General features: G+C 43.7%; 1 protein-coding gene across 1 annotated transcript in view; it reads right to left on the bottom strand.

The window, feature by feature from the left end:
* LOC108664341 overlaps positions 1-23,426 on the bottom strand; it is a 49,157-nt gene extending 25,731 nt beyond the window's left edge. The window contains exons 1-22 of the mRNA XM_047883034.1: positions 23,404-23,426; positions 22,569-22,684; positions 21,851-22,008; positions 20,428-20,545; positions 19,220-19,386; positions 18,576-18,689; positions 18,012-18,202; positions 17,280-17,395; positions 15,660-15,837; positions 14,460-14,566; positions 14,052-14,258; positions 12,986-13,203; positions 12,276-12,440; positions 12,065-12,145; positions 11,277-11,458; positions 7,533-9,570; positions 7,107-7,238; positions 6,634-6,875; positions 5,560-6,322; positions 5,020-5,176; positions 4,193-4,311; positions 466-2,868 (exon numbers count right to left, since the gene is read on the bottom strand). Coding sequence (XP_047738990.1) covers positions 466-2,868; positions 4,193-4,311; positions 5,020-5,176; positions 5,560-6,322; positions 6,634-6,875; positions 7,107-7,238; positions 7,533-9,570; positions 11,277-11,458; positions 12,065-12,145; positions 12,276-12,440; positions 12,986-13,203; positions 14,052-14,258; positions 14,460-14,566; positions 15,660-15,837; positions 17,280-17,395; positions 18,012-18,202; positions 18,576-18,689; positions 19,220-19,386; positions 20,428-20,545; positions 21,851-22,008; positions 22,569-22,684; positions 23,404-23,426 — 7,995 coding nt within the window. The remainder of the gene's footprint in view (positions 1-465; positions 2,869-4,192; positions 4,312-5,019; positions 5,177-5,559; positions 6,323-6,633; positions 6,876-7,106; positions 7,239-7,532; positions 9,571-11,276; positions 11,459-12,064; positions 12,146-12,275; positions 12,441-12,985; positions 13,204-14,051; positions 14,259-14,459; positions 14,567-15,659; positions 15,838-17,279; positions 17,396-18,011; positions 18,203-18,575; positions 18,690-19,219; positions 19,387-20,427; positions 20,546-21,850; positions 22,009-22,568; positions 22,685-23,403) is intronic.
* Positions 23,427-23,484: the final 58 nt, after the last annotated feature.

The raw sequence follows: 23,484 nt of genomic DNA on the forward strand, positions 1-23,484 counted from the left end.
AAAATTTCGGAAAGAACGGGCCAGGATGCAATCGTGGCAACAATACGAGTTAACCAACCCTATCTGTCATGGATTGTTGGTTGCTGAGCATCAACATTATTGTTAAATGCGTTGAAACACAAGAGTTAAATACTTCAAAATGTACCGTTGAATGTTTGAGATGCAGCTAATGGTATGGAGTTGTGATGGCAGTAACTGCCAGCCCATGACAAGCAGGGTTTAGGATGCGAACAAACGGTCAAAGTACAGAACATAAACAATTGATTTGTGTTGGCGTTGAAGGCCAACCGAGACATGAGGTTAAGGTCGGGCAACAAGAAGTACAATCTGGGCAATACTCAATTATACTGGCACTTGGAGCCAACTCGAGACACGGGATCAGGGATACACAGGAGGGTTCAGATGTAATAATGAACGGACGCACGAGCGCATGCGAGGTCTTGAGAACATCTAGTCGAAACTGACCGCGGGTTCATCAGTCGTACTGCGCGTGTCGTCAGCCTGGGACATGAGAGTGGTCTCATCTTGAGATTTGGAAGCAGCGTTAGAAACTCCAGGTGTTATTGCAGTGGAGTTTGTGGTCACGCTGGTGAAGGTGGTGCGAGCGTTTGTAGAAGACAACACAGGAGAACAACTGTTGCTGCTGCTGCTCTCGGCGTCATGGGAAATGAGCGACTGAGTGGAGCTTGGTGCGTGACTGGTTCGTGAAGAGGGAGGTGGAGCGGAGGAGCTGATGGGGGACAATATGCTGCCTGAGGGTAAGAGGATCCCTGCTGAGGATGCCATGACCATATCCTCCGTGGTAGGATGAGAGGATGCTGTGGTACAGCTCGTCTTGTTCGACCATACGGAAGGTTTGGATGGCATGTGGTGCTGATGAGGGGCGGTTGATGGCTGGTGGATGAGAAGAGTGCGCTGGAAGCTGTTGCACGGTATCAGCGATGTGTCGGCAGGTAGCGATACCACTGGCAGGACAATGCCTCCACTTCTAGGACCTGTAGTTGCAGAGCGTGCGGAGTAAGATTGCACATGGTCCGTATTAGCGCCGGTGATATTTGAATGGGATCCGACAACCGATGTCTTCGAGCAATGCATTGTTACTGAATTGAAGATTTTGTTGCCTGGTTCAGAAGAGACTTGCTGGCTGCCAGCAATGACGTGAACACCAGCAGCAGGAAAACAGGGCCCCGCGGCAGAGCAACAAGACGGGGGATGAACAGCGGATGGGAATGAGGAGGAAGGCAGCAGTGCAGGAGATAATGAAGATGATGATGGCAGGTGTATTGAAGAAGGAAAAGAGCAGGCGGGCGGTTGGTCTTGACTCGACGATGGGTAGTCTTGTTGCCGCAGCACAGGTAGAGTCTGCATTATTTCCAGCGGAGTTAAGACTCGTATGTGCTGATCAGAGTCGGCATCACACAATGCACTGTTGCTCGGTTGGCTGCAGGATACAAATGCAGGCCGGGAAGGAGTCCCAGATGTGAATTTGATTGGGGCTACTGAATTATTTGTTTGGTCTGCACTGCTGCTGATGATGCTGAAGCTCATGGATGATAGAGCGGAGAGGGATGATACGGATGAGGGCAGCGGTGAGGTAACCATGATCGGTGATGATGAGGAATCCACGTACGCCTCCATTGGCTTCCGTAGATCAGGGCTGACGCTCGCCATAATTTGAGGCGTCGACATACAGGATGTAACTGGAGGTACAACTTCTCCAGTAGAAGTAGCAGGAGTCATGGTCCTACTCATGGTCCTAGCATTACTCACGTCCTCGCAGGTACTCATGTCAACGACGAGAGGGCTACTCATGAAGCTTGAGGTGCATGGTGAGTCAACAGCAGGATTGGCAAGTGAAGAAACGTTCCGTATTTCGTCAAACGTTGCCGTGGATGATATCGCCGAATTGTTAGTGATTTTGCTAGGCGCTGCCCTCATACCCACGTTAGTCTTGGCGTCAAAATCAGCGTCACTGGAGGGCAACTCGCAAATTTCGGCATCACATGAGTCAAGGGCTCCTGCAGGTGCTGGTGGCGAAGAAGACTTTAGCTGGAATGGAGACAAAGTCGACCCAGACGCTGACGACGGAGATGAGAGAATTTGACGTGCACGAGCTGCGTTGGTGGAGGACGTCTCCTCGAGACCAACGTCTTCATCAATGTGACAAAGAGCCACTTCGTCATCACCGTCAGGATCGTCCACGCTGTCATCAGAGAGAGGAGGTGACGAAGGCATGGACGAGAGCGAGTCCACCAGAAAAGGAGAAGAGCATTCGACCGAAGGGGAGGCAGAATGGACGACATCGCCTCCGCCAGAAGAGGAGGAAGGTAAGCCGCTGACGTCGCTCAAGTCGATGGTTTGGAGGTCGGCAGCGTGGGCAGTGAGTAGAGGACAAGAGGTGGCCACAGCATGGCCACTATGGAAGACATCTTCTGGCTGGCTGCTCTGAGATTGGCAGGAACCACTTGACTGGATGCTGCCAGGGGGGAATGAACCACTCAACTGAGTGCTCTGAGCTGTACATGAACCACTCGACTGAGTGTTTTGAGCTGGGCATGAACCACTCGACTGAGTGCTCTGAGTTGCGATGGAACCACTCGACTGATTGCTCTGATCTGCGCATAAACCACTTGATTGGGTGCTCTGAGATGGACAGGAAGGATGATTGGAGGGACTCCAAACATGCTGCGTTCCAACCCCCGATGAACTTCCACTACAAGTGGTCGTGGTTGCTAACTTGTCCACGAGAACGTCTGTAGGTGCCGAGGACGCGCTGGTATCAGGCCCCGAGTGAGGCAAGGTGGGGGAAGAGCTTGGGCCGGGCCCCGCAGCTGGGGCAGGGATGGGGAGCTTCGAGAGGCGGCACTGCTAAGGAAGCACAACATACGTTGCTTCAGCAGAGGCTTGTTCATTATTATACTCTATGTAGAGGAACTTTCTGGAGATCCAGGGTATTGTCACTTCCTAAAACTTACTTACTCAAATTAGTTTCAGTATTTTGGAAGATAGGAAGCCGTTATTAGCGACCTTAAACTGCAAAGTAGCAAATACTATCATTCAGTAGGTGGAGTACCCTTCTTTTTAAGAGGCACGCAACTCGCGTATCATGGCCATCAGGAGCGTTCAACAGTTTTTAAAACAACAGCCCCAGAAATTTTGAAAAATATACAGGATTTTGTATATATATTCCCAGGGGTCAAAGGTAAAACCATGGGATGAAGCATTAACTTGGCCAGTGTTTGGGCAGAGTGAAAATTATTCTGAGAGAGAAAGAAGCCAATACTTAATGTAACCATGTTAGTAGGCCTAGAAGGGTTCGTAAAGTGATGTTAGTAGGCTTAGAAGGATTAGTAAAGTGATGTTATTAGGCATGGAAGGGTTAGTAAAGTGATGTTAGTATCAAACTTAGAAGAGGCGTGCATCGTGAGTACATCATAGTTAAGTTAGCTTCAAAAACTCGAGATATAATCTAGTTGATGCGAGAGCTCAACAAACAAGCTAGCATTTATAGTGAGTGAATGATAAGAATGATGACAACCTCTGAATGAGCGACAAAGAATTACTTAATTTACCAAGTCTGTACCTTACCTTCATTTATAGGTCTTAATTCATTAATTATACTGCAGGTTAATGTATGCACGACTGGATGAATGAATGAGGCGTGCAGATGGGTGATCAACATGAGTAAATGGGTGATGATACGGAGTAAATGGATGATTAACACGAGTAAATGGATGATTATACCGAGTAAATGGGAGACGATACGGAGTAAATAAATGATTACCACGAGTAAATGGGTGAATATACCGAGTAAATGGGTAATTGATCAATTAAGTGGATGATTGGTCGAGCCTCAGCACACAAGACAGCACCTGAGGAGGATTCCCTAACCAGTCAGGCACGTGTGACGTGTGACCTGTAGGATACAAAGACCTGTAGAATACAATGCACGTGTGACCTGTAGGATACAAAGACCTGTAGAATACAATGCACGTGTGACTTGCAGGATACAATGCTCGTGTGACCTGTAGGATACAATGCTCGTGTGACCTGTAGGATACAATGCACATGTGACCTTTAGTGCATGACTGTTATCCTGTGAGAGTAAAGCTCAACGTGATTGTGCGCAGGATGCATGACAGGTCTGACCTTACCCTTGAGGCAGGATGCAGCAATAGTCCTCACAACAAACCTGTTTGTTTTTATAGTAGTCCTTCTTGTTCTCACGCGCACGGGCGGCGAACTCCTTGCGCTGCTCGGCATCCAGGCTCTTCCAGATACGCTTGATCTGTCGCTCCCGGTCTGCGACGGCTGCAAGAACAAACTTATTAGTTCAGTACCTGTAGTAATAGTAGTGGTAGTGGTAGTAGTGGTGGTAGTGGTAGTAGTGGTAGTAGTGGTAGTGGTAGTAGTAGTGATAGTAGTAGTAGTAGTAGTGGTAGAGGTTTCTAGCGTTTTAGTACCAGTATAATGTTATCGCATTATATGACAAGACTTTTAGTCTCACGGAGCGGCGATCCATCGTGGCCTGGGACTGCTACGTCCGAAACATATACCAAGGATTACCAAGGACCATCAGCTTGACCGTGGACTACAAAGTCCTAAACTCATCATAGGTCTCATGGTCGTCTATTACATTATACCATACAACAGTGGTTGTTGCATGGTATAATGGAGTAATCAGCTTTTTTGGTATAATTAGCTTTAACATCGAATATTTACAGCCACAAGAATAAGAATTACCTCGAAGTTAAAGCGGCTACTTCACGTCGAGAGTTACTTAAAGATAAAAAATAAATGTAACTATCTAATTCAACATATAAATTAAATGTCATCATAGACTGGGAGTAAATCTTTGTCAACACAGTCAACAAAAGAAGACAAAGTCACAGTCAACAAAGAACATTTACACTAATGAAGGAATAACAAACTAGGTAAGAAAAACGATCAATAAGGGACCACGGGAATAATTCGAACAAATTAATGTCTGAAAGAAGCGATAAGAAGAACAAGACTGACTGGCAACGTCTGTGCGGATGTTAGGCTTGTGGATGTTGGTGTAGAGCACTGCAGCCTTGGTGGCCTTGTCGCCCAGAGCTTCATCCTCCTCCAGACTGAGGCTCTGTTGTGAGTTGTTGCTGCTCTCACTGCTCGTGCTGCTCGTGCTCGGCCATATCTGCTCACGTATCATAAATACTGTTAACATCTGCTGCTCGTGCTCGGCCATATCTGCTCACGTATCATAAATACTGTTAACATCTGCTGCTCGTGCTCGGCCATATCTGCTCACGTATCATACAATAATATTGTCAACATTGTCTGTTGCTCGCGCTCGGATATACATCATACACAAGTTAGTTAGTTTAGTGACCTATGATTACTAGAGCTTCAGCTGCTAAGCTATCTCGCGCCGAATGTCACGTTGGGACATCCTACACAAAAAATTCATCAAAAAAATTGTAACACAAGCCTTGCCAAGATTTATCTCAAGTACCGTAAGTGATATATTTGCCGTTGCATCTCAAGATCAGGACCAATATCCTCTCGTATGAAAATAACCTTGTTCTGTGCAGGCTGGTCTGGATAGGTCTTGTAGAGTGGTGGGTAGGTACGATTCTGCAAAACAGGGCCCTGTTGCTGTTGCCGTTGTTGCTGCTGCTGCAAGCCTGTTGATATCATCTGTTGATGAGGTGTTGTGCCACCTGGCAGCATCTGGTGACCAGCTGTTGGGATGCCAACTGTGGAGGACATAATTTGTTGCTGTGGAGCGATGATCTCTGACTGCTGTAAGGCGGGCGACTGCTGAGGCTGTAGAGCAGGCGAGTGTTGTTGCAGTGGTGCAGGATGCTGCTGCAAGGCAGGAGAATGTTGCTGCTGCACCACAGGCGAATGTTGTTGCACAACTGGCGGATGTTGCTGCAAGACAATAGGGTGCTGCTGCGCAACAATAGGATGTTGCTGTTGCTGCAAGGAAGGCTGGTGCTGCTGCTGCTGCTGCAAGACAGTAGTATGCTGCATGACAGCAGGCTGCGGCAAGGCGGCTGGGTGCTGTTGCTGCACAGGAGTCTGCAGCTGCTGCTGCATAGGAGCCTGCAGCTGCTGTTGCTGCTGCAGAGGCACCTCAGCAGCAATTGTGATGCTTTCACCGGCCAGCGATGCTGGACCAGAATTATATATAGTCTGTTGCTGCTGCTGCTGTTGTTGTAGCTGCTGCTGCTGCTGTTGTTGTTGTTGCTGCTGTTGTAGTATGGCAGTGCCAGCTGAGGTGAGCGGTGGGGTGGCCTGTGACACGACAGCTGCCACACCACACGTCACCGCTCCGCTGTAAATAGCAGGAATTTCAAATAAACGATCTTTACCATAAATCTGTGAACATGATTGTCATTATCATTTTTCACCAAACTGTAGCTAAAGCATTACAGGTTATTCAAATAAACGCTATAACTGGAAATGTGATTTCAAATTGTTAATCAATATAAACTAAAGCCCGCAGACGTCTTCGAAATTAGAGAGGATATGAAGCAATTTTAAAGTTTGAGACGCAAGCAGAAAATAACGGATGGATAAGATAAATATTAAGATAAGCAGAATATAACGGATAACAGATCAAAGATAAGAATAAACGGCGCCCACCTGGCGCTACCAGAGGCAAGGATGTGGGCCCTAACTGTCGGCAAGGCCCGGGCCAGAGGAATCAGTTGGCCCTGGGGCGCCGTGATGGCCTCAGGAGGGACAAGGCTGCTCATGATGCTGCTGCTGCTGGTTATGTTGCTAGCACAGCTGCTGACGATGTTGTTGTTTATGTTGCTGACCACATGCATGTCATTGGAGCCCAGCATGGGGGCAACACCTCCACTCGAAGACAAGCATGGATGCTGTGGGTAACATTAAATTAACAAAAATAGATTAATACAAATTTTACAATAGTATTTCTTCAGGTTAGAGTTAGAAGCCACAACTAAAAAATGAAAAGAGATGTGAGTACGTACTTCTGAGCCAGTACAATCATAATAAGAGCCGAACATGGTCATATGATAAGGATAAGGATGGATAAGAAGGTAGGTGTGATGTGGCCAAAATGCACGCCATAGTATTCTTCAGGTCACCTGCTGCTGTAGCTGCAGGGGCGAGCTGGCGGACAGAGCAGGCATGACGCCCGCAGGAGGATCGGCGTTCACCCCAGGGATCCTGACGAAGGCAGGCTGCTGTTGCAGCTGCTGCAGAATTGCAGTTGGCACCTGTAGAGTTCAGCAATATTAACCCATCGTATTTTAGTTGTTGAATAACGTGCATGGAATTTACCACAGCAATTATTTCTACTGAACCTCCTCGAACACTTGGATGCCAAAATCGCGAATTATAATTAATTTGCCCCTCGCACAATTGCCAATAAAAATTTCTTAAATGCTAATCATTCCTTCAAACTGGATATTAGTGCCGAGTAGGCAAATTTTGGAAAATTTATTGGTTCTTAGCAAATATTTAATCGTGTCAATCACACCTAAAAAGTTATAGAAACGAGCCACACGCACCTGCTGGTGGTGGGGATGCCGTTGCATGGGAGCTCGCGACGCCATAGGGTAGCCAGGTTCTCTAGGTGTGCCTGCTGACGAAGGCACGAGATGTGACCCAGGCTGCGGTATAGTTGGGTCTTCTTGCTTTATTTTTCTCTCGTGCATCGGAGAAAACTCCATGGATGGTGAAGAAGTCACGTGAATTTGTTCATGCATCGAAGTAGCCAACTGGTCAGTCTCCATACGCACATCCTCAAGAACACTGGAGTCGAGAGCCTCAGAGTCTCCCTCTCCAGTAGCAGAGCTGCCTTTACCACCAGCAGGGTGACTGGAGGTGGAAGCAAGAGCTGCACTAGTGACTTCCTCCAGAGCTTCGTCAGGAAGGCTCTTCATGATGTCAGCAACATCGTCCAAATTGAAACCAGGACCGAGGATATCCGTGAGCTTAGGAGCCACTGGCCTGGGAGTGGCTGACTCTTCCTTGCTGTGCTGCTCGTCTTCCTCATCCTCATGGCTGATGTCAGCATCCATTATGTCCCTCATGATGTCATCCGTCAGGAGATTTCGTCCTCCTCCAAACAGAGCTTCAATTGCCTCATCTGCATCTCCCAACTCCTCCTCCTTGATTTCTTCTTTTGGAGTAACTTTAGCGGCGGCAGCGGGTCTGGAGGTAATAGATGGGGCTGTAACATCAGCAGTAGCCGGATCAGCAATAGCCGTAGTAGGTACTGCTGAAATAGCTGTTATACCTCCCATACTCTTGCGCTGCTGCTGCTTTTGTACGAGCTGCTGCTGCTGGTGGTGTTGTCTTTCGCGTGCAGCTGCTACGAGATCAAGTTCGTCCTTACTGAGCTTTATGTGATGCTGAGAAACGAATACTCCAGGAAGAGGAGATGGACTTTCTGAATTTGCAGTGCCTTCACCCAAAGGTGCAGGCACATCCATGTCCTCCAACACTCTCGCTGTGTCTTCCATGGTTGTTGTATCCATCAGATTGCGGCCAAAGAACGCCTCTTGAATGTACGAAGGAAACGTCTCAAGCAACTTGATTTTCTTCTTTGTGCGCCAGTGAGTTCTTTTCCTGCGCGCCTCAAGCTCCTTTGGGTCGAGCTGAGCCTCTTCCTTGGCTCGCTCTTCCTCCCTCTTTATCCGACTTCGCACCTGGAATCCTCCTATTCCCAGGGTCTTGATGTTCCTGTATCGGCGCTTACGAAGGATGAAACTACCCGGTTCCTGGCCTGGGTATGTATAGAATCCTTCAGGCAGCACAGGCGGACTGCCATCTTCCTGGGCCTGTAGCACGGTTCCCTCCTTGAGACCATAAACCCAGTGACGGGGTTCTTCGTCTTTTTGACGTTCGTCGTCATCAGCGTCGTCGTCATCTTCCAAGTCTCGACTGCTGGAGCTGTCCAGGGAAGGTCGGAAGTGCGGACGCATCGGCTTAGGCGGGTTCCTCATCTTTTTCAAAGGCTCTAACGTCAAGGTTTTTATGTGTACCATACCAGAGTCTGAGAGGCATATTCCGTCCACCCAGTGATCCGTTTTGGAGTTACTCCTTGGTAACAAATCTGAAGGACTTGTACTCCTCGTAGGAGAATCCACACTGCAAGCTCTCACCATCATGAAGCTGCCAACACTAGTAGCAGGAGTCCCGTGGGTCCCGGACGATGCTATTATAGACGAACTCATGCTGGTGGTTGTGGTGATATTGGGAGCCATGTGAGCAGGAGATGTGGTGGTGGAGGATACAAGTGAAGGAGAAGGGGAGGTAGGCACAAGATGTGACGGCTGAGAATCAGGAGGCCGGCAATCCTGGCAAGAGTATCCTCGCTCAGCACATTTTTCGGCGTCATCCTCTGTGTGGATGTAGTCGTGCAGACCATGCATCCAGCGGCTGCAGTCGTCGCACTGCACAATGAGATCACCATCCCTGAAGGTGGAGGCGCACACGGGGCACGTCGTGAGGCTGTGGCAGGGTCCACACATGCTGTAGTTCTGCTTCCATGCGCTTTTCGACCCTGGGTCCTTGGAACCGCAGTAGTGACAAAACGCGCACCTGGAACAAAAGAGAATGTAAGAGACAGGAGATTAGGGCGTTAATTGAAAGGTAAAAGGCAGGGCATTAGGGCGTTAATTGGAAGGTAAAAGGCAGGGCATTCGGGCATTATTTGAAAGTCAAAAGGCAAGGCATCAGGGCATTAATTTAATTAGGGCCAGGGTGTGAACGAGGAACATCGTTCACTAATTTATTCAATGTGCATTTTCTTGTGACGAAATTATTCTATTACGTCTGGCGAAGCTGCGCTAGAGACATGCGAGTCAGGCCTATAGCAGTCGGACCGGTGTAGTACGAGGTCAGGTCTGAGCGTCTGTGCGTCAGGTAGTGAGTTGTTTCCCGCCAGCCCTACAGTGAGGTTCTAGCCTGAACTCACCTCGCTCCGTTGCTCCACTAGCGATCTTGTGCCCTAGTGCTAGTTACTGTGGCTGTGCTCTATATGCTCCATCAAAGCAGTGTACCTAATGTCCATCGTGCTTGTCTGTAATTTTTTAAACGTATCCCTTTGAAGCGCTGTGCTGAAATAAAACTAAGTTTTACTCGTGTAACCGAACTTTTAATGAATGAACATCCCAGTGCAATAAAGTGAACTTTTTACAAGATAGTTGCCGGCGTTTGGCCGTGGAGCTTCGATCATCCTGACAAGATTAAAGGTAGCGGCACACGTCCGGTGACAAGGGTATTAGGCTATTAATTGGAAGGTAAAAGGCAGGGCATCAGGGCATTAATTTAATTAGGGCCAGGGTATTAGGCTATTAATTGGAAGGTGAGAGGCAGGGCATCAGGGCATTAATTTAATTAGGGCCGGAGTATTAGGCTATTAATTGAAAGGTAATGGGCAGAGCATTAGGGCAGAAAGGATCAAGCCATTCTAGTTTACGTTAGGATAATATTCACATTCGACGTCAAATTTAAATCCATTTCCCGGCCATAAGCCACTCTTGCTCTGGCCACCAGCGCAATAGATTAGCAGCATAATGTGTGCACTTGATGCGAAATCTTCATTTGCCATAACCGTGATCATGATATTCTGTACAACCTCTGAAACATTTAAGGGACCATACTAATTTCTCTGGCGTCCATTCCAGTTCCGGTTGGGGAGACTATCCGGTACACCCAAGTTAACAGCAAGACTATCGAGACTACCACAGCATTTTGTTCAATCCGTCAGTCCAACAACATTCTACCGTCAGTCGTCTGTGGTTCTACCGTCAGTCGTCTGTGGTACTACCGCCAGTCGACTGTGATTCTACCGTCATTCGTCTGTGATTCTACCGCCAGTTATCTGTGATTCTATTGTCAGTCGTCTCACTCGTCTGTGATTCTACCGCCAGTCGTCTGTGATTCTACTACCAGTCGACTGTGATTCTACTGCCAGTCGACTGTGATTCTACTGCCAGTCGTCTGTGATTCTACCCTCAGTCGTCTGTGATTTTACCGCCAGTCGTCTGTGACTTTACAGTCAGTATCTGCACTCCTTTTAAGGACCTGGCTTGGTTCCTCCAGAAATTTCACCTCATTTTGGTCAAGTATTCGTTCCAATATCCTCGTCTATTCATTTATATTCAATTAAAATTATTGTGTAATCCGTCCATTATTACCCATCAATTCGACTGATGCCGTTCAGCCTCTCCAATACCCAGAGACAAGGGCATTAATTGAAATTTAAAAGGCATGGCATTGCAAACGAAGTGCGAGCGTCTCACCACTTGCACTTCCAGACGCCCTGAGGCACGTGAGGCAGGGGAGGCGTCATGCAGTAGATGTGGCAGGATATGTCGCAGTCTTCGCACAGCACAAGTCTGGCCTCATCGTTGCGCTCCCCGCATCCTTCACATACCGTGCAGTCCAGGCACCGCCAGCCCTTCTCCAGCACCACGCGGTTCACCTGACAACAAAATCAATTGAATTTATTTTATATTTCAACAAAAGCAATTGAATTAAGTAATAAGCAGTGATCCGGGCCATTGTCTTGTCCTACACTAAATTTGTTTAGCTTCTTTCACTTCATGAAAAGACTCAAAGGGCATTAAAATTCGCATATGTTAACTTCATACAGGTTAAAAGAATGAGAGAAACTGTCATCTCAGTATACCTACTTGCTTGTCATCACACTACACTACCAGCCCGTCATCACACTACACAATACATCACACACATGTTAAAGAATGTTACATCACACTACATCACACACATGTTAAAAGAATGAGAGAATCTGTCTTCTCTTCATACCTACTTGTCTGTCATCACACTGCACTACCAGCCCGTCATCTCATCTTACCTACCTGCCCATCATCACACTACAATACCTACCTGTCATCACACTGCGTAACGCCCCATAACAGACATCATCATTCATATAACTCCGTTATCATAAGCTGTAGAAGAAGAGCTTACGTTTCCTGAACAAAGCCCACCCCGAAACAAACGACACGTTCATACAGTGCAGCCACATATATACTGTACTTTACGCTTGTGATGTCATACATTGCACCTTAACATTAGCACAGAAGGGGTGGTAGCACTGGCCACAAACCTTAACATTAGCACAGAAGGGGTGGTAGCACTGGCCACAAACCTTAACATTAGCACAGAAGGGGTGGTAGCACTGCACACACCTCAACATTAGCACAGAAGGGGTGGTAGCCTGTCTCTTATACACATCTAGATGTGTATAAGAGACAGACTCAACTGATTGCTCTGATCTNGGCACAGGCTATAAGCCTGCCCTCCTGGTCCTGCCCGAAGGCCCCGCACATGGCACACACGTCCTGCCAGATGCTGAAGGCATCACCTCCGTCCAGGACGATCATCTTGTTCTCCTCCCCCTCCTCCTTGCCCCCACCTCCACCGCTCTCCCGCTCCATGGCCTGCAGCAAGGGACAACAATGACAACAGCTGGCAAATTACTTATATAATTAAACCCAAAAAGCCAATTAAAAATGTAAATTAGATATTAGAAGTACACATAACCCTTCGTAACAAAAAAAAAAGGCTTCAAGTGTTTATTTCCATTGTTTAGATTTTCAATCAAATTTCATAATTCAAGAATTACTTGTAACAGTGAAATATAATCCTCAGGCTAGCGCAACATGTAAATTAGTCTAACAGAGTCCACTTAGCACACAAAATTTTAATTCTTCAAATTATTCAATAAATATGATGCTTAGGTTCAATGGCAACTCTGAATATTAATTGTAGAACTTCTTTGTTAAAAATTACAATATGAATCATTATATTTTATACAAAAAATTATATCTATTATATGCAGAAAAATTACAATATGAATGATTCTATCCAGAACACGTCAGGGTTTGGTAGAAAATACACCCCAACCTGCATATCTTCCCAGTCTCCCGAGCGTGGCCTGGGGCTGCTACGACCTATCCCCATTCTAAGGATATTAATAACCCACCATGACCGCCTGCTGTTGGTAGCTGAAGAAGCTGCGGTAGCCGCCAACAGACGAACCCCTCATGGAGACCGCACCTCTTCCACCCCTGCTGGGCCGCCCTCCCGTCACCCCCACCATCTTCCCCCTCTTGGTACCCCTGACGCTGGTGCCACTGCCACTCAGTTGCTTGCGAGCCATGCTGCTGCCAACGCTGCTGCTCATGCTGCTACTGCCACTCCCTGCACAACATTTACACACACAATTACTGGACACGTCTTATGTTAAGTCTTCACTTCATTATCATTTTTGTAATGTGATCTGTCATTATTCATTTACTCGCTCAAAGTATTGTGAGGAAACTAAAACTTGAGCCTCGACAACGCTGATTACTTGCGGCGTCTTGTGTTAAGTCTTCAGTTCAGGGCCTATACTTAAAAAAAAATAAGAGATCGTAAGTTCATAAGCCAATCATTGGCGGCCTTTCAAGCAAAATCCACCAATCATGGACAAGAAAATAGAGCGTAAGTACTTACGTTAACTTAGCAAGTTTTGAAAGTATGGCCCCAGGATCCTTATCGTAATGTGGTCTGCCATTATTCATTCATTTGCTTCACGTATTGTGAGGAAACTAAAATTTCAGCTTCAACATCGCTCATTGATGAATGAAGGGGACAAATGAAACGCTTCTTTGCAACAATAAACGTCTTCACTTCCATTGCTACCTTAACCCATTAATTGGATCTTAAAGTTCATGTATGAATAACATAACTAGTAAGATGTTAAATTAATGAGCATGGGTTATGACGGTTAAACCTGAATGCGTCATGAAGCTTGTGGTTGAGCCTAAATAAGTTTGAATTCTAGTCAAGTAAACAGTTTCATGATAAATTTACGTCAAATTTGAAATAAATCCAGAGCAAGCCTCTCCTCCCTCTGCAAAACAAAAAATATCTGTGACCTCATCAGCTGGGGATACCGACTACTTTTATCCCTTTCGAATGTTTCATTCAGAGGGGATAATCATCCCCTTTCACACCACTTTCTCCCCAACCCTGAGTCAAGTCCTCACTACATTAGGGGAACTCACCGCCTTTGCCGCCCTTCCCCGAGGAAGAAGAAGCAGCACCTCGCACGCGGGGTAGGAAGGGGTTACCGCGCTTGTTTAGAGGCAGGGGTTTGCCGCGGTTGAGGTAGAGACTAGTGGACAGGTTGCCTGTAGAGCTCCCGTTATTGCTGACGGTGCTGGGGGTGTTACCGATGCTCGTGTTGTTACTGCCGTTAGTGCTGCTATTACCTGCAATATTGTAACAATTATAACCACGTTAAAAGGATAAATATTGTACGGTAAACAGAAGGAGAAATCATTCAGGTTAGAAGCTAAAGGATAAATGATACAAAGAAACTAAAGGAAAAATCCTAGAGTAAATCCAAGAAGAGTATAATACGCAGTAAATAATGATGGGAAATAACACTTCATAATAGAAGTAGCTCTTACCGGTGGGGGAGCCACCGTATGAAGAGGAGCCCCAAAAGGCGCTCGCCAGGGTGGCTGTAGCAGGGGTACCGCAAGCGGGCCCCTGGAGCTGTAGCAGCGAACTCAGCCTGCAGTAATAACGTGTAGTAAACAACCTCATCGCATCAATACCAATGCTAATATTAACTTGGGAATAATATTTGAGGTGACACACAATAGTTCTTGGGAAATACTACCTAAACTTAGTCAAGTGCATGTGGAGGCCAAAATACACGTAGNAGTAAACAACCTCATCGCATCAATACCAATGCTAACATTAACTTGGGAATAATACTCGGGGTAACACACAATAGTTCTTGGGAAATACTACCTAAACTCGCTGAAGTGCAAGTGGCGACCAAAATACAAGTAGCTGCACTGCTGCAATAAGTGCATATGCTGAAGCTGGTACGTTGCGATCGAAAATTTCGTTCAAATTGATAGGGATGATGACGAATTTCTGTCTATATCTTGTCTGTGATATATGGGTTAAGCTTGATAAGCCATCAGTAATTAGCTGAAGTATTTACTAACTATTTTTGACATTTCGCCCCTGAATTAATTTACAGTGTCTCAAAACTAGGATACGGGATGTTACTCTGGGGTTTGTGAAGATATTAATTTGAATATAGCAAGCACACTGCATTGCTCAAGCCAATAACTAATCAAGAATTTATATATTCCAAGGAACGGTGCCTACTCTCAATTAGTATAACATTGTCTAGAGTAGAAATTCATAGTTCTGTTCTATAGCAAGTTAATGCGTCAATGCTCAATAATTTGATAAACAGTTCATGTATTTTAACTTTGAACGCTCGCTGCATGAGTGACGTGAAGGCGCTGAGTTTTCAGAATAAATTCAAAAATCTCCTTTCAATTAATATCAATTTTTTTACAACATATCCATGTTTTCACTATATTGATAATTAATAAAAAAATTGAACTAACGAAGGATGTACTCTGTTCCAAAAGTTGCAATCAGGCAATAAAGCCTTCAAGATCACGCCATTTCTCAATTATTATTACAATTTATGGATTCTAAGTTCACGCAATTAAATAGAAGAATAAAGCCTTCAAAATCACGCCATTTCCCTATAATTATTACAATTTATGGATTTTACGTTTGCGAGATTAAATACCTAGAAATTAAATATAAGATAGATAAATAGCTATGTTACTCACGCGCTTTGCCCCAGCCCGGCGAAGGAGGTGCGGCGCGGTGGGGGCGGCGGCCCTGTGGGCGTAAGGCCCCCGGGACCCCCATCCTCCGAAGTGTCCATGGAGTCCTGGTCGCTGAGGGCGCTAGAGTCCTGCGTGCATCCTTCGCTCGAGTCCTCACCCATGCGCACGCACGGCCCTGCTGCACAAGTAATATTGAAATCATATTCATAACAAACTTAAACCGTTGTTTGACTGCAAAGGAGCAAAAGTTATATTTACCAAGTCATATTCATGACAAACTTTAACCGTTGCTTGACTGCACAGGTACAAATGTAACTAAATTGTAAATATATAGGGGCGATTGTAACGTATAAAATAAAGCAGACTGACATAGGTTCAGGTACAGATTACTTGCTAACATTGTTGGCTTAGTGATTGACAAATCGACTTCAGTGCCCGCTAAAAGACGTCATTTGTCTCTGAGATATTATCTGAAGGAAAGCCTACACCGCTGCGACATAGTTTGCTCAGTACCTATACTATTTTGTTCATGTATAAACCTGACTGAAATATACCCAGAGAAGTGGCCTAAATCACCTAAATCAATCGAAGTGAATGGTTCATCGGAATTTGTACAAAATAAGATTATAATTTAAATCTGTCAAACAATCTCCTGATCTAGTAGCTATGAAAGGATATATCACAATCACTCCTGATCTCGTGCCAATGAAAGCCCACCAGGTTAAAAGATGCGCACATACAATAAAATTACCTCAACAAAATGGGGTGTCGCACACCTTAACATTAGATTTAACTACTTCATTAACCATGACATAAAATTAACCTTGTCATAAAATAACCTTGACATAAATTAACCTTAACATAAAATGAACCTTGAGATAAAATTATCTGACCAGAGCGTGGGTTGGCGCGGCAGGCGGCGCAGCGATACTCGTAGGAATATAGGGCAATTGTAACGTACAGAATAATGCAGACTGACGTGGATTAAGGTACACATTACTTGCTAAAATTGTTGGCTAAATGGTAGACAAATCGACTTCAGTGCCTGCTAAAAGACATCATTTGTCTCTGAAACATTATCTGAAAAAAAAACATACACCGCTACGACATACTTTGCTTTGTATACTATTTTGTTTATGTATAACCTGAATGAAATATGCTAGGAAAGTTGAACAAAATCATCTACACCTCAGAATTTGTACAAAATAAGATTACAATTTAAATTTTGTCAAATAATAATGAAATATGGCGAATTACGTTCACCTTCTTTCACTTATAATAACTGAGTTCATAAATAACGACATGTGATCCCACATACATCACAATCACTCCTAATCTTGTACAAATGAAAGTCCACCAGGTTGAGAGATGCACATACACAATAAAAGTGACTAAACAAAATGGGGTGTCGCAAACCTAAACATTAGATTTAACTATGACCTTATGATGAGTTTAGGACTTCTTAGTCCAAGGTCACGCTGATGATGATAACTACTTAATTAACCTTGTCATAAATTAAAATTAACCTTAAAATACAATAACCTTGACATAAAATTACCCTTGACATAAAATTAAAATTAACCTTAATATAAAATAAACATCGAGATAAAATTATCTGACCAGAGCGTGGGTTGGCGCGGCAGGCGGCGCAGCGATACTCGTAGGATGGATCAGCCTTGACGCGAGCTGCGATGCCCGCTAGGTCCGCCTCAGCGTCGCATCCTTTGTGCACGTGTCTGGGACGATCACAGAACTTATTGAAGACAGGAAAACTTCAACGCAGGTTCTAAGAATACCAAACCATCGATAATAAATAATTGTTCTAATAGTGACGCACCATCTGATTTTGTGTGGATATATTGACCCATTTTGGCCCGGCTAAAAGAGGCATGAATGCTAGCTCCGATCTCAGCTTGTGTGCATGGCACATTCACACACTAGTTAATAACAGGAAAACTTCACGCACGAACTTAAGATCCCACAATATCACTTAACAAAAAAAGTTGCTTATTGTCCAAATAGCGATGCACTTTTTGATATTAGGTCATGATATTGTCATCATGACCCAGATTGTTTTGTATTGATATTGTCATCATATGTTATGATATTGTCATCATGACCCAGATTGTTTTGTTTTGATATGGTCATCATATTGATATGTTTTGATATTGTCATCATGACCCAGATTGTTTTGTATTGATATTGTCATAATATTGATATGTTTTGATATTGTCATCATATTGATATGTTTTGATATTGTCATAATATTGATATTTTTTTATATTAATATTGTCATCATATTGATATGTTTTGCTACTATCATCATAACTCAGTTAGGCTCGAGCTACTGACTTGTTACAGACGGTGCACTGGGCCATCTCCCGCTGCATGACGGTCCTGTAGGCCTTAAGACACACAGGGCACGCCAGCCCCTTGTTGCGCAGCTGGTAGCACGAGTCGCACACCGTGAAGTTTGAGTGCCAGCGAGAACAGTTGCCGTTGCCAGGAGTACGGGCACCACAGTCACCACACACGCGGCATGTCTGTGGCAACACGTGCATGTTAAGAACAAAACTTGGACATTATGGCAACACGTGTGCGTATGTTATGGACAAAACTTGGACATGTCTGTGGCAACACGGGCATGTTATGAGCTAACCTTGGACATGTCTGTGGCAACATGTGCATAAACCTGGACATGTCTGTGGCAACACGGGCATGTTATGAGCTAAACTTGGACATGTATGTGGCAACATGTGCATAAACTTGGACATGTCTGTGGCAACACGGGCATGTTATGAGTGAACAAAACTTGGACATGTCTGTGTCAACACAGTGTTTTATATGATTAAGATGTGGCCATGATAATCATTGAGCAGGCGCAATATCTGATGATATGCAAGCACAGCCTGATACCTTGCACTTCCAGTCTGCCTTGGAGGCGTTCAGGCCGAAGGGCTTGGCGCAGCTAGAGTGGAAGGCCTTGTTGCACACGTTGCATGTCAGGTCGTCCGCGGGGTGCCCGCATATCTGTACACAAAATCAAATGTCACATTCATTGCAATGCACTACAATTTACTATATTGCAGTTTACATTTTAAACTATATAGCACTTTACATCATAAACTAAGTGGTAGTTTATATTTTAAAATAAATGGCAGTTTACAGTTTAAAAATTTCATTTTTTTAGTCATTTCACTGTGTTCATGTTGATTTAAATGAATATCACTGAATATTAAAAATAAAGATTATTGCAACTAGCTTGCAGGTTAACCTGACCATGCAATGAGATAACAGGGAACAGCTTAGCAATTAAAAAATCTTGCATTGAAAATGAACACAGTCAGTTTTAAATGTCTTACACAAGGCATGGGACGAAACAAAGTATATGAATAGCATCGATTTTTAGTATACACACAATGTAAATTACATAGCACCAAAAAATGAAGAATATTAGATATGACGGTAATACATGACAAATATTAGTGCACGATGAGTTTCAGGGCACCTGCAGGTGTGTAATAATAGAAATAAAATAATATTAATATTGTCTGTTTTACCTGGCAAGTCTTGCAGTCATTGCACTGGTATCCCGCCCTGACCACGGGGGTGGGGGCGATGGGGGGCTTGAGGCAGGACGCGTGGTAGTGCGCGTTGCATGACACGCACCACACAAACTGCTGGCCAGGGGCGAACATCCCGCACACGCTGCACACCACGCCTGGTACTGCACGCAGGTATTCGTGTTAGTACAGAGTATTGGTAGCAGTTTATGAGTACATGCACCACACAAACAGCACCCTATGCCTGGTACATAGCAGTTTATGAGTACATGCACCACACAAACAGCACACCACGCCTGGTACTGCACGCAGGTATTCGTGTTAGTACAGAGTATTGGTAGCAGTTTCTGAGTACATGCACCACACAAACAGCACACCACGCCTGGTACTGCACGCAGGTATTCGTGTTAGTACAGAGTATTGGTAGCAGTTTGTGAGTACATACACCACGCAAACAGCACCCTATGCCTGGCACTGCATGCAACATATTCGTGTTAGAGGCCACACTATCGAAAATAGTTACAGGTTCATAACTCTCAGCCAATCAGACTTGACAAGAAATTGGCCACTACATGTACTAATGCATTTTTAGTGCATTTTCTCATTTATGAAGAAAGACACTATTGTGCTCGCCATGTCCGTCTGCCTGTCTGAGCCTCCGTGACTTCACGTTTTTGTCGACAAGAAAATGCGCTCTCTGTCACTCACTGCAGTGAGTACTGACTTATATTTTTTTCTATTTTAAACACGGCCACAGAACACAGCTTGTTCCGTGATGTTACAATGCTTGTGATATCTCTATATTAAGCAGACTGTACTGGTAGAGTGCACGGTGATTGAGTTTTAAATTAAAGGAAAGAAATCAAAATAATAAATAAACTTAGGAATCTGAGCTCATTATCTCGGCCACTTAGAATCTAAGTAAACATACTGGGCACCACCTGCACTATAATTCAGATGAAAAATCATGTAAAAGATAGCATTTGTTAAATAAAACTTGCTCGGCATTAAACTATACTAAATTGAACAGATCAAACACTATGATCCTACAGGAATCGTAAAAGAAAGACAATAGATAGGACTATAATCCTACAGGATTAAAAGAAGGACAATAGATAGGACTTTCATCCTGCAGGATTAAAAGAAGGACAATGGATAGGACTATAATCCTACAGGATTAAAAGAAAGACTGGACTGGAACATACACATGGCGGGTGTTTTCTGGACGTGGTTGGGGCAGAGCAGCGTGGTGCTGTGCTGGTCCAGGATGGCGCCTGAGCTGCTGCCGCATGGCAGGTGGTATACGTTGTCGCACCCGGAGACCTGCTCATTCATTGTCATACCGGTACATCATTTCATACACCATATCATACATCATGTTATTCATTGTGTCATTCATCAAATCCTTACACTGTGTCATTCATCGTATCATTCATCATGCCAAGTGTTACACCTTGTCACACCGAGATACCTGCTCATTCATCGTATAATGCATCATGTCATTCAACATGTTATTCATCATGTCACTCACCGAGTCATTCATAGCATCATTCACAATGTCACTCACTATGTCACTCATCATGAAAATTAGATTTTTTTCTGAGCTTAAAAATAAAATATTTAAGCTAACAAACGCACTTCAAGAGTTGCAAATTCGCTGTTATTTAATTATCAGAGATTCAGCCAACATTGATTAATAAAAAAATAATATGCTGGAGAAATATTCATATAATAATAATAATAATAGTAGTATTAACAATGATATAAATAATATAGAAGGGGAAGCGACCTTGCAGTACACGGAAGTACAAAAAAAAATGATATGCTGGAGATAATATATCGAGAATAATATTGATACAGTACAAAAAAATAATAATATGCGAGAGATTTATTCATGTAACACTAATGATAATAATAATGTAGAAGGGGAGGCGACCTTGCAGTGGAGAAATATTCATTTAATAATAGTATTAATAATATAAATAATGTAGATGTGGAAGTGACCTTGCACGGAGGCCCCGAAGTTGCAATAATATGCTGGAGAAATATTGATATAATAATAATAATATAAATAATTTAGAAGGGGAAGCGACCTTGCAGTGGAGAAATATTCATTTAATAATAATAATAATAATATAAATAATGTAGATGGGGAAGCGACCTTGCGTAATAGTGATAATATAAATAATGTAGAAGGGGAAGAGACCTTGCAGTGGAGAAATATTCATTTAATACATGGCAGGTGGTATACGTTGTCGCACCCGGAGACCTGCTCATTCATTGTCATGCATATCATACACAACGTCATACATCATCTCATGCACCATGTCATACATTCTGTCATTCATCATATCATACATTCTGTCACACATCATATCACACCATGTCACACATCATATCATACACCATGTCATTCATCATATCATACACCATGTCATTCGGTTTTTTCTAAGCTTGAAAATAAAATAAGCTAACAACCGCACTTCAAGAGTGGCAAATTTGCTGTTATCCAATTATCAGAAATTCAGCCACCATTGAATACTACAAAAATAGTATGCTGGAGAAATACTGATATAATAATAATAATAGTAATAACAATGATATAAATAATGTAGATGAGGAAGCGACCTTGCAGTACACGGAGGCCCCGAAGTTGCCGCACAGGGAGCACGGGACGCCAGCGGAGGTGGCAACACTCTTGTCCACCCCCACAAGGCCCCCCTCACCCCCCGCCTGCTGCACCCCCGCACTCCACAGCCCACACTGATAGTGAACTGCCACCTCCCCTGCACATATACATTATCTTTAGTTTCATACATTATCCTTAGTTTCATTATACAAGTACTGCATATACAACTTGTATAGCAATTGCTAAAATTATAATAGAATATGATCAATAAGGCAATTATGTAGTGGCAAACTGCTACAGGTCACGATGATATAAAAAGTTTCAACGATATCAGTTGTGTCAATTTAAAAAATTTGAATATACATGTCTAAACACTACGCACATAAAAAAGTGAATATAAAAAATTATACAATATAATATAACATAAATGTGGAAAAACACAACATCTAATCAATACCTTACCCAATAAAAAATCTGACGTTTGAAACATGGGTGTAAAGTTACATTAGCTTTCCATCATTTTCTGCATAAAGTTTAGCCTTTTCTTCATGATATTTGCTTAATTTCTTTTATTTCTAAATGAGCAAAACTTTTGTCGTTGTTTTGGTTCCCCGTTCTAATTTTTACAAGAGACCCCCCTCGCGCAAGTACACCACCGACAGGGGGTCACTCCAGAGCCGTAGGGCCGAGGTTATATGGTGGATGAGCAGAACTTGCCTGATGGGGAGAAGAGGAGGCTGACGGAGGGCTCGACGGCGTGCCCCACGAGGTGGATCTCCTCCACAGGGTCAGGACATTTCTCTCCGATGTGCTTCCTGATGGGCTTCACCTTCCTGCAACAACGCATTCACAGACACCGCCACGCAGGTTTCAACAATGCATACAATAAACGAGGAGATTTTGTTAACATGAACCAGAACAAAACTCTTAGGATTATTTAAGTATACAAGACTCATTGCCAAGACAGGATTCTTTTGAATTGTCAATTTCTGGTGTGCAGAATGCGTACCAGCATTTATAAAAAAAATCCATGACTTTTCCATGACCTGGTTCTAGTAATTTTTGAATGTTAACTGAAAAGAGAGTAGTTGGAGCAGCAGAACTAAACTTTGCCAGAACATGTACATGATGTGTATCAAACCTACGCATCCACTTGTATATCTATTTGATCTTACAATTTTATTAAGAATTCATTTTTCTCCGCTGGTTCCAAATGGAACCGCTCGGCATTAATGGGTTTAAACTTGCAGCACCGAAAAGCACTTCCTTTTTGTCTTCATTTATTTGCAAATTCCATGACTTTCCATAACCTGAAATGGAATCCCATGACATTCCAGGCCAGGAAATTGAAAAATCAAATTCCATTACTTTCCGGGTTTTCCATGACTGCTACACACCCTGGGTGTGCCCCCTAGAATATGTTAATATATTCAAGTAATTTTGACAAATATCTTCCAAACAATTTTAAAAATTTTGGTTTCCCAGCATTTGCTTGCCTTCAATTTCATTGCCCTCTAAAATGCTTGATCATGGATAGTGACACAACACGCACAGCTTTTCTGAAACATTTCTCATCTCAGTTTATTTAAATAAATAAATCGATTAAATAAATTGATTAAAATAAACAGAAGTT

Source organism: Hyalella azteca, unplaced genomic scaffold, assembly GCF_000764305.2.
Source record: "Hyalella azteca isolate HAZT.00-mixed unplaced genomic scaffold, Hazt_2.0.2 contig11845, whole genome shotgun sequence".
Classification (NCBI taxonomy): domain Eukaryota; kingdom Metazoa; phylum Arthropoda; class Malacostraca; order Amphipoda; family Hyalellidae; genus Hyalella; species Hyalella azteca.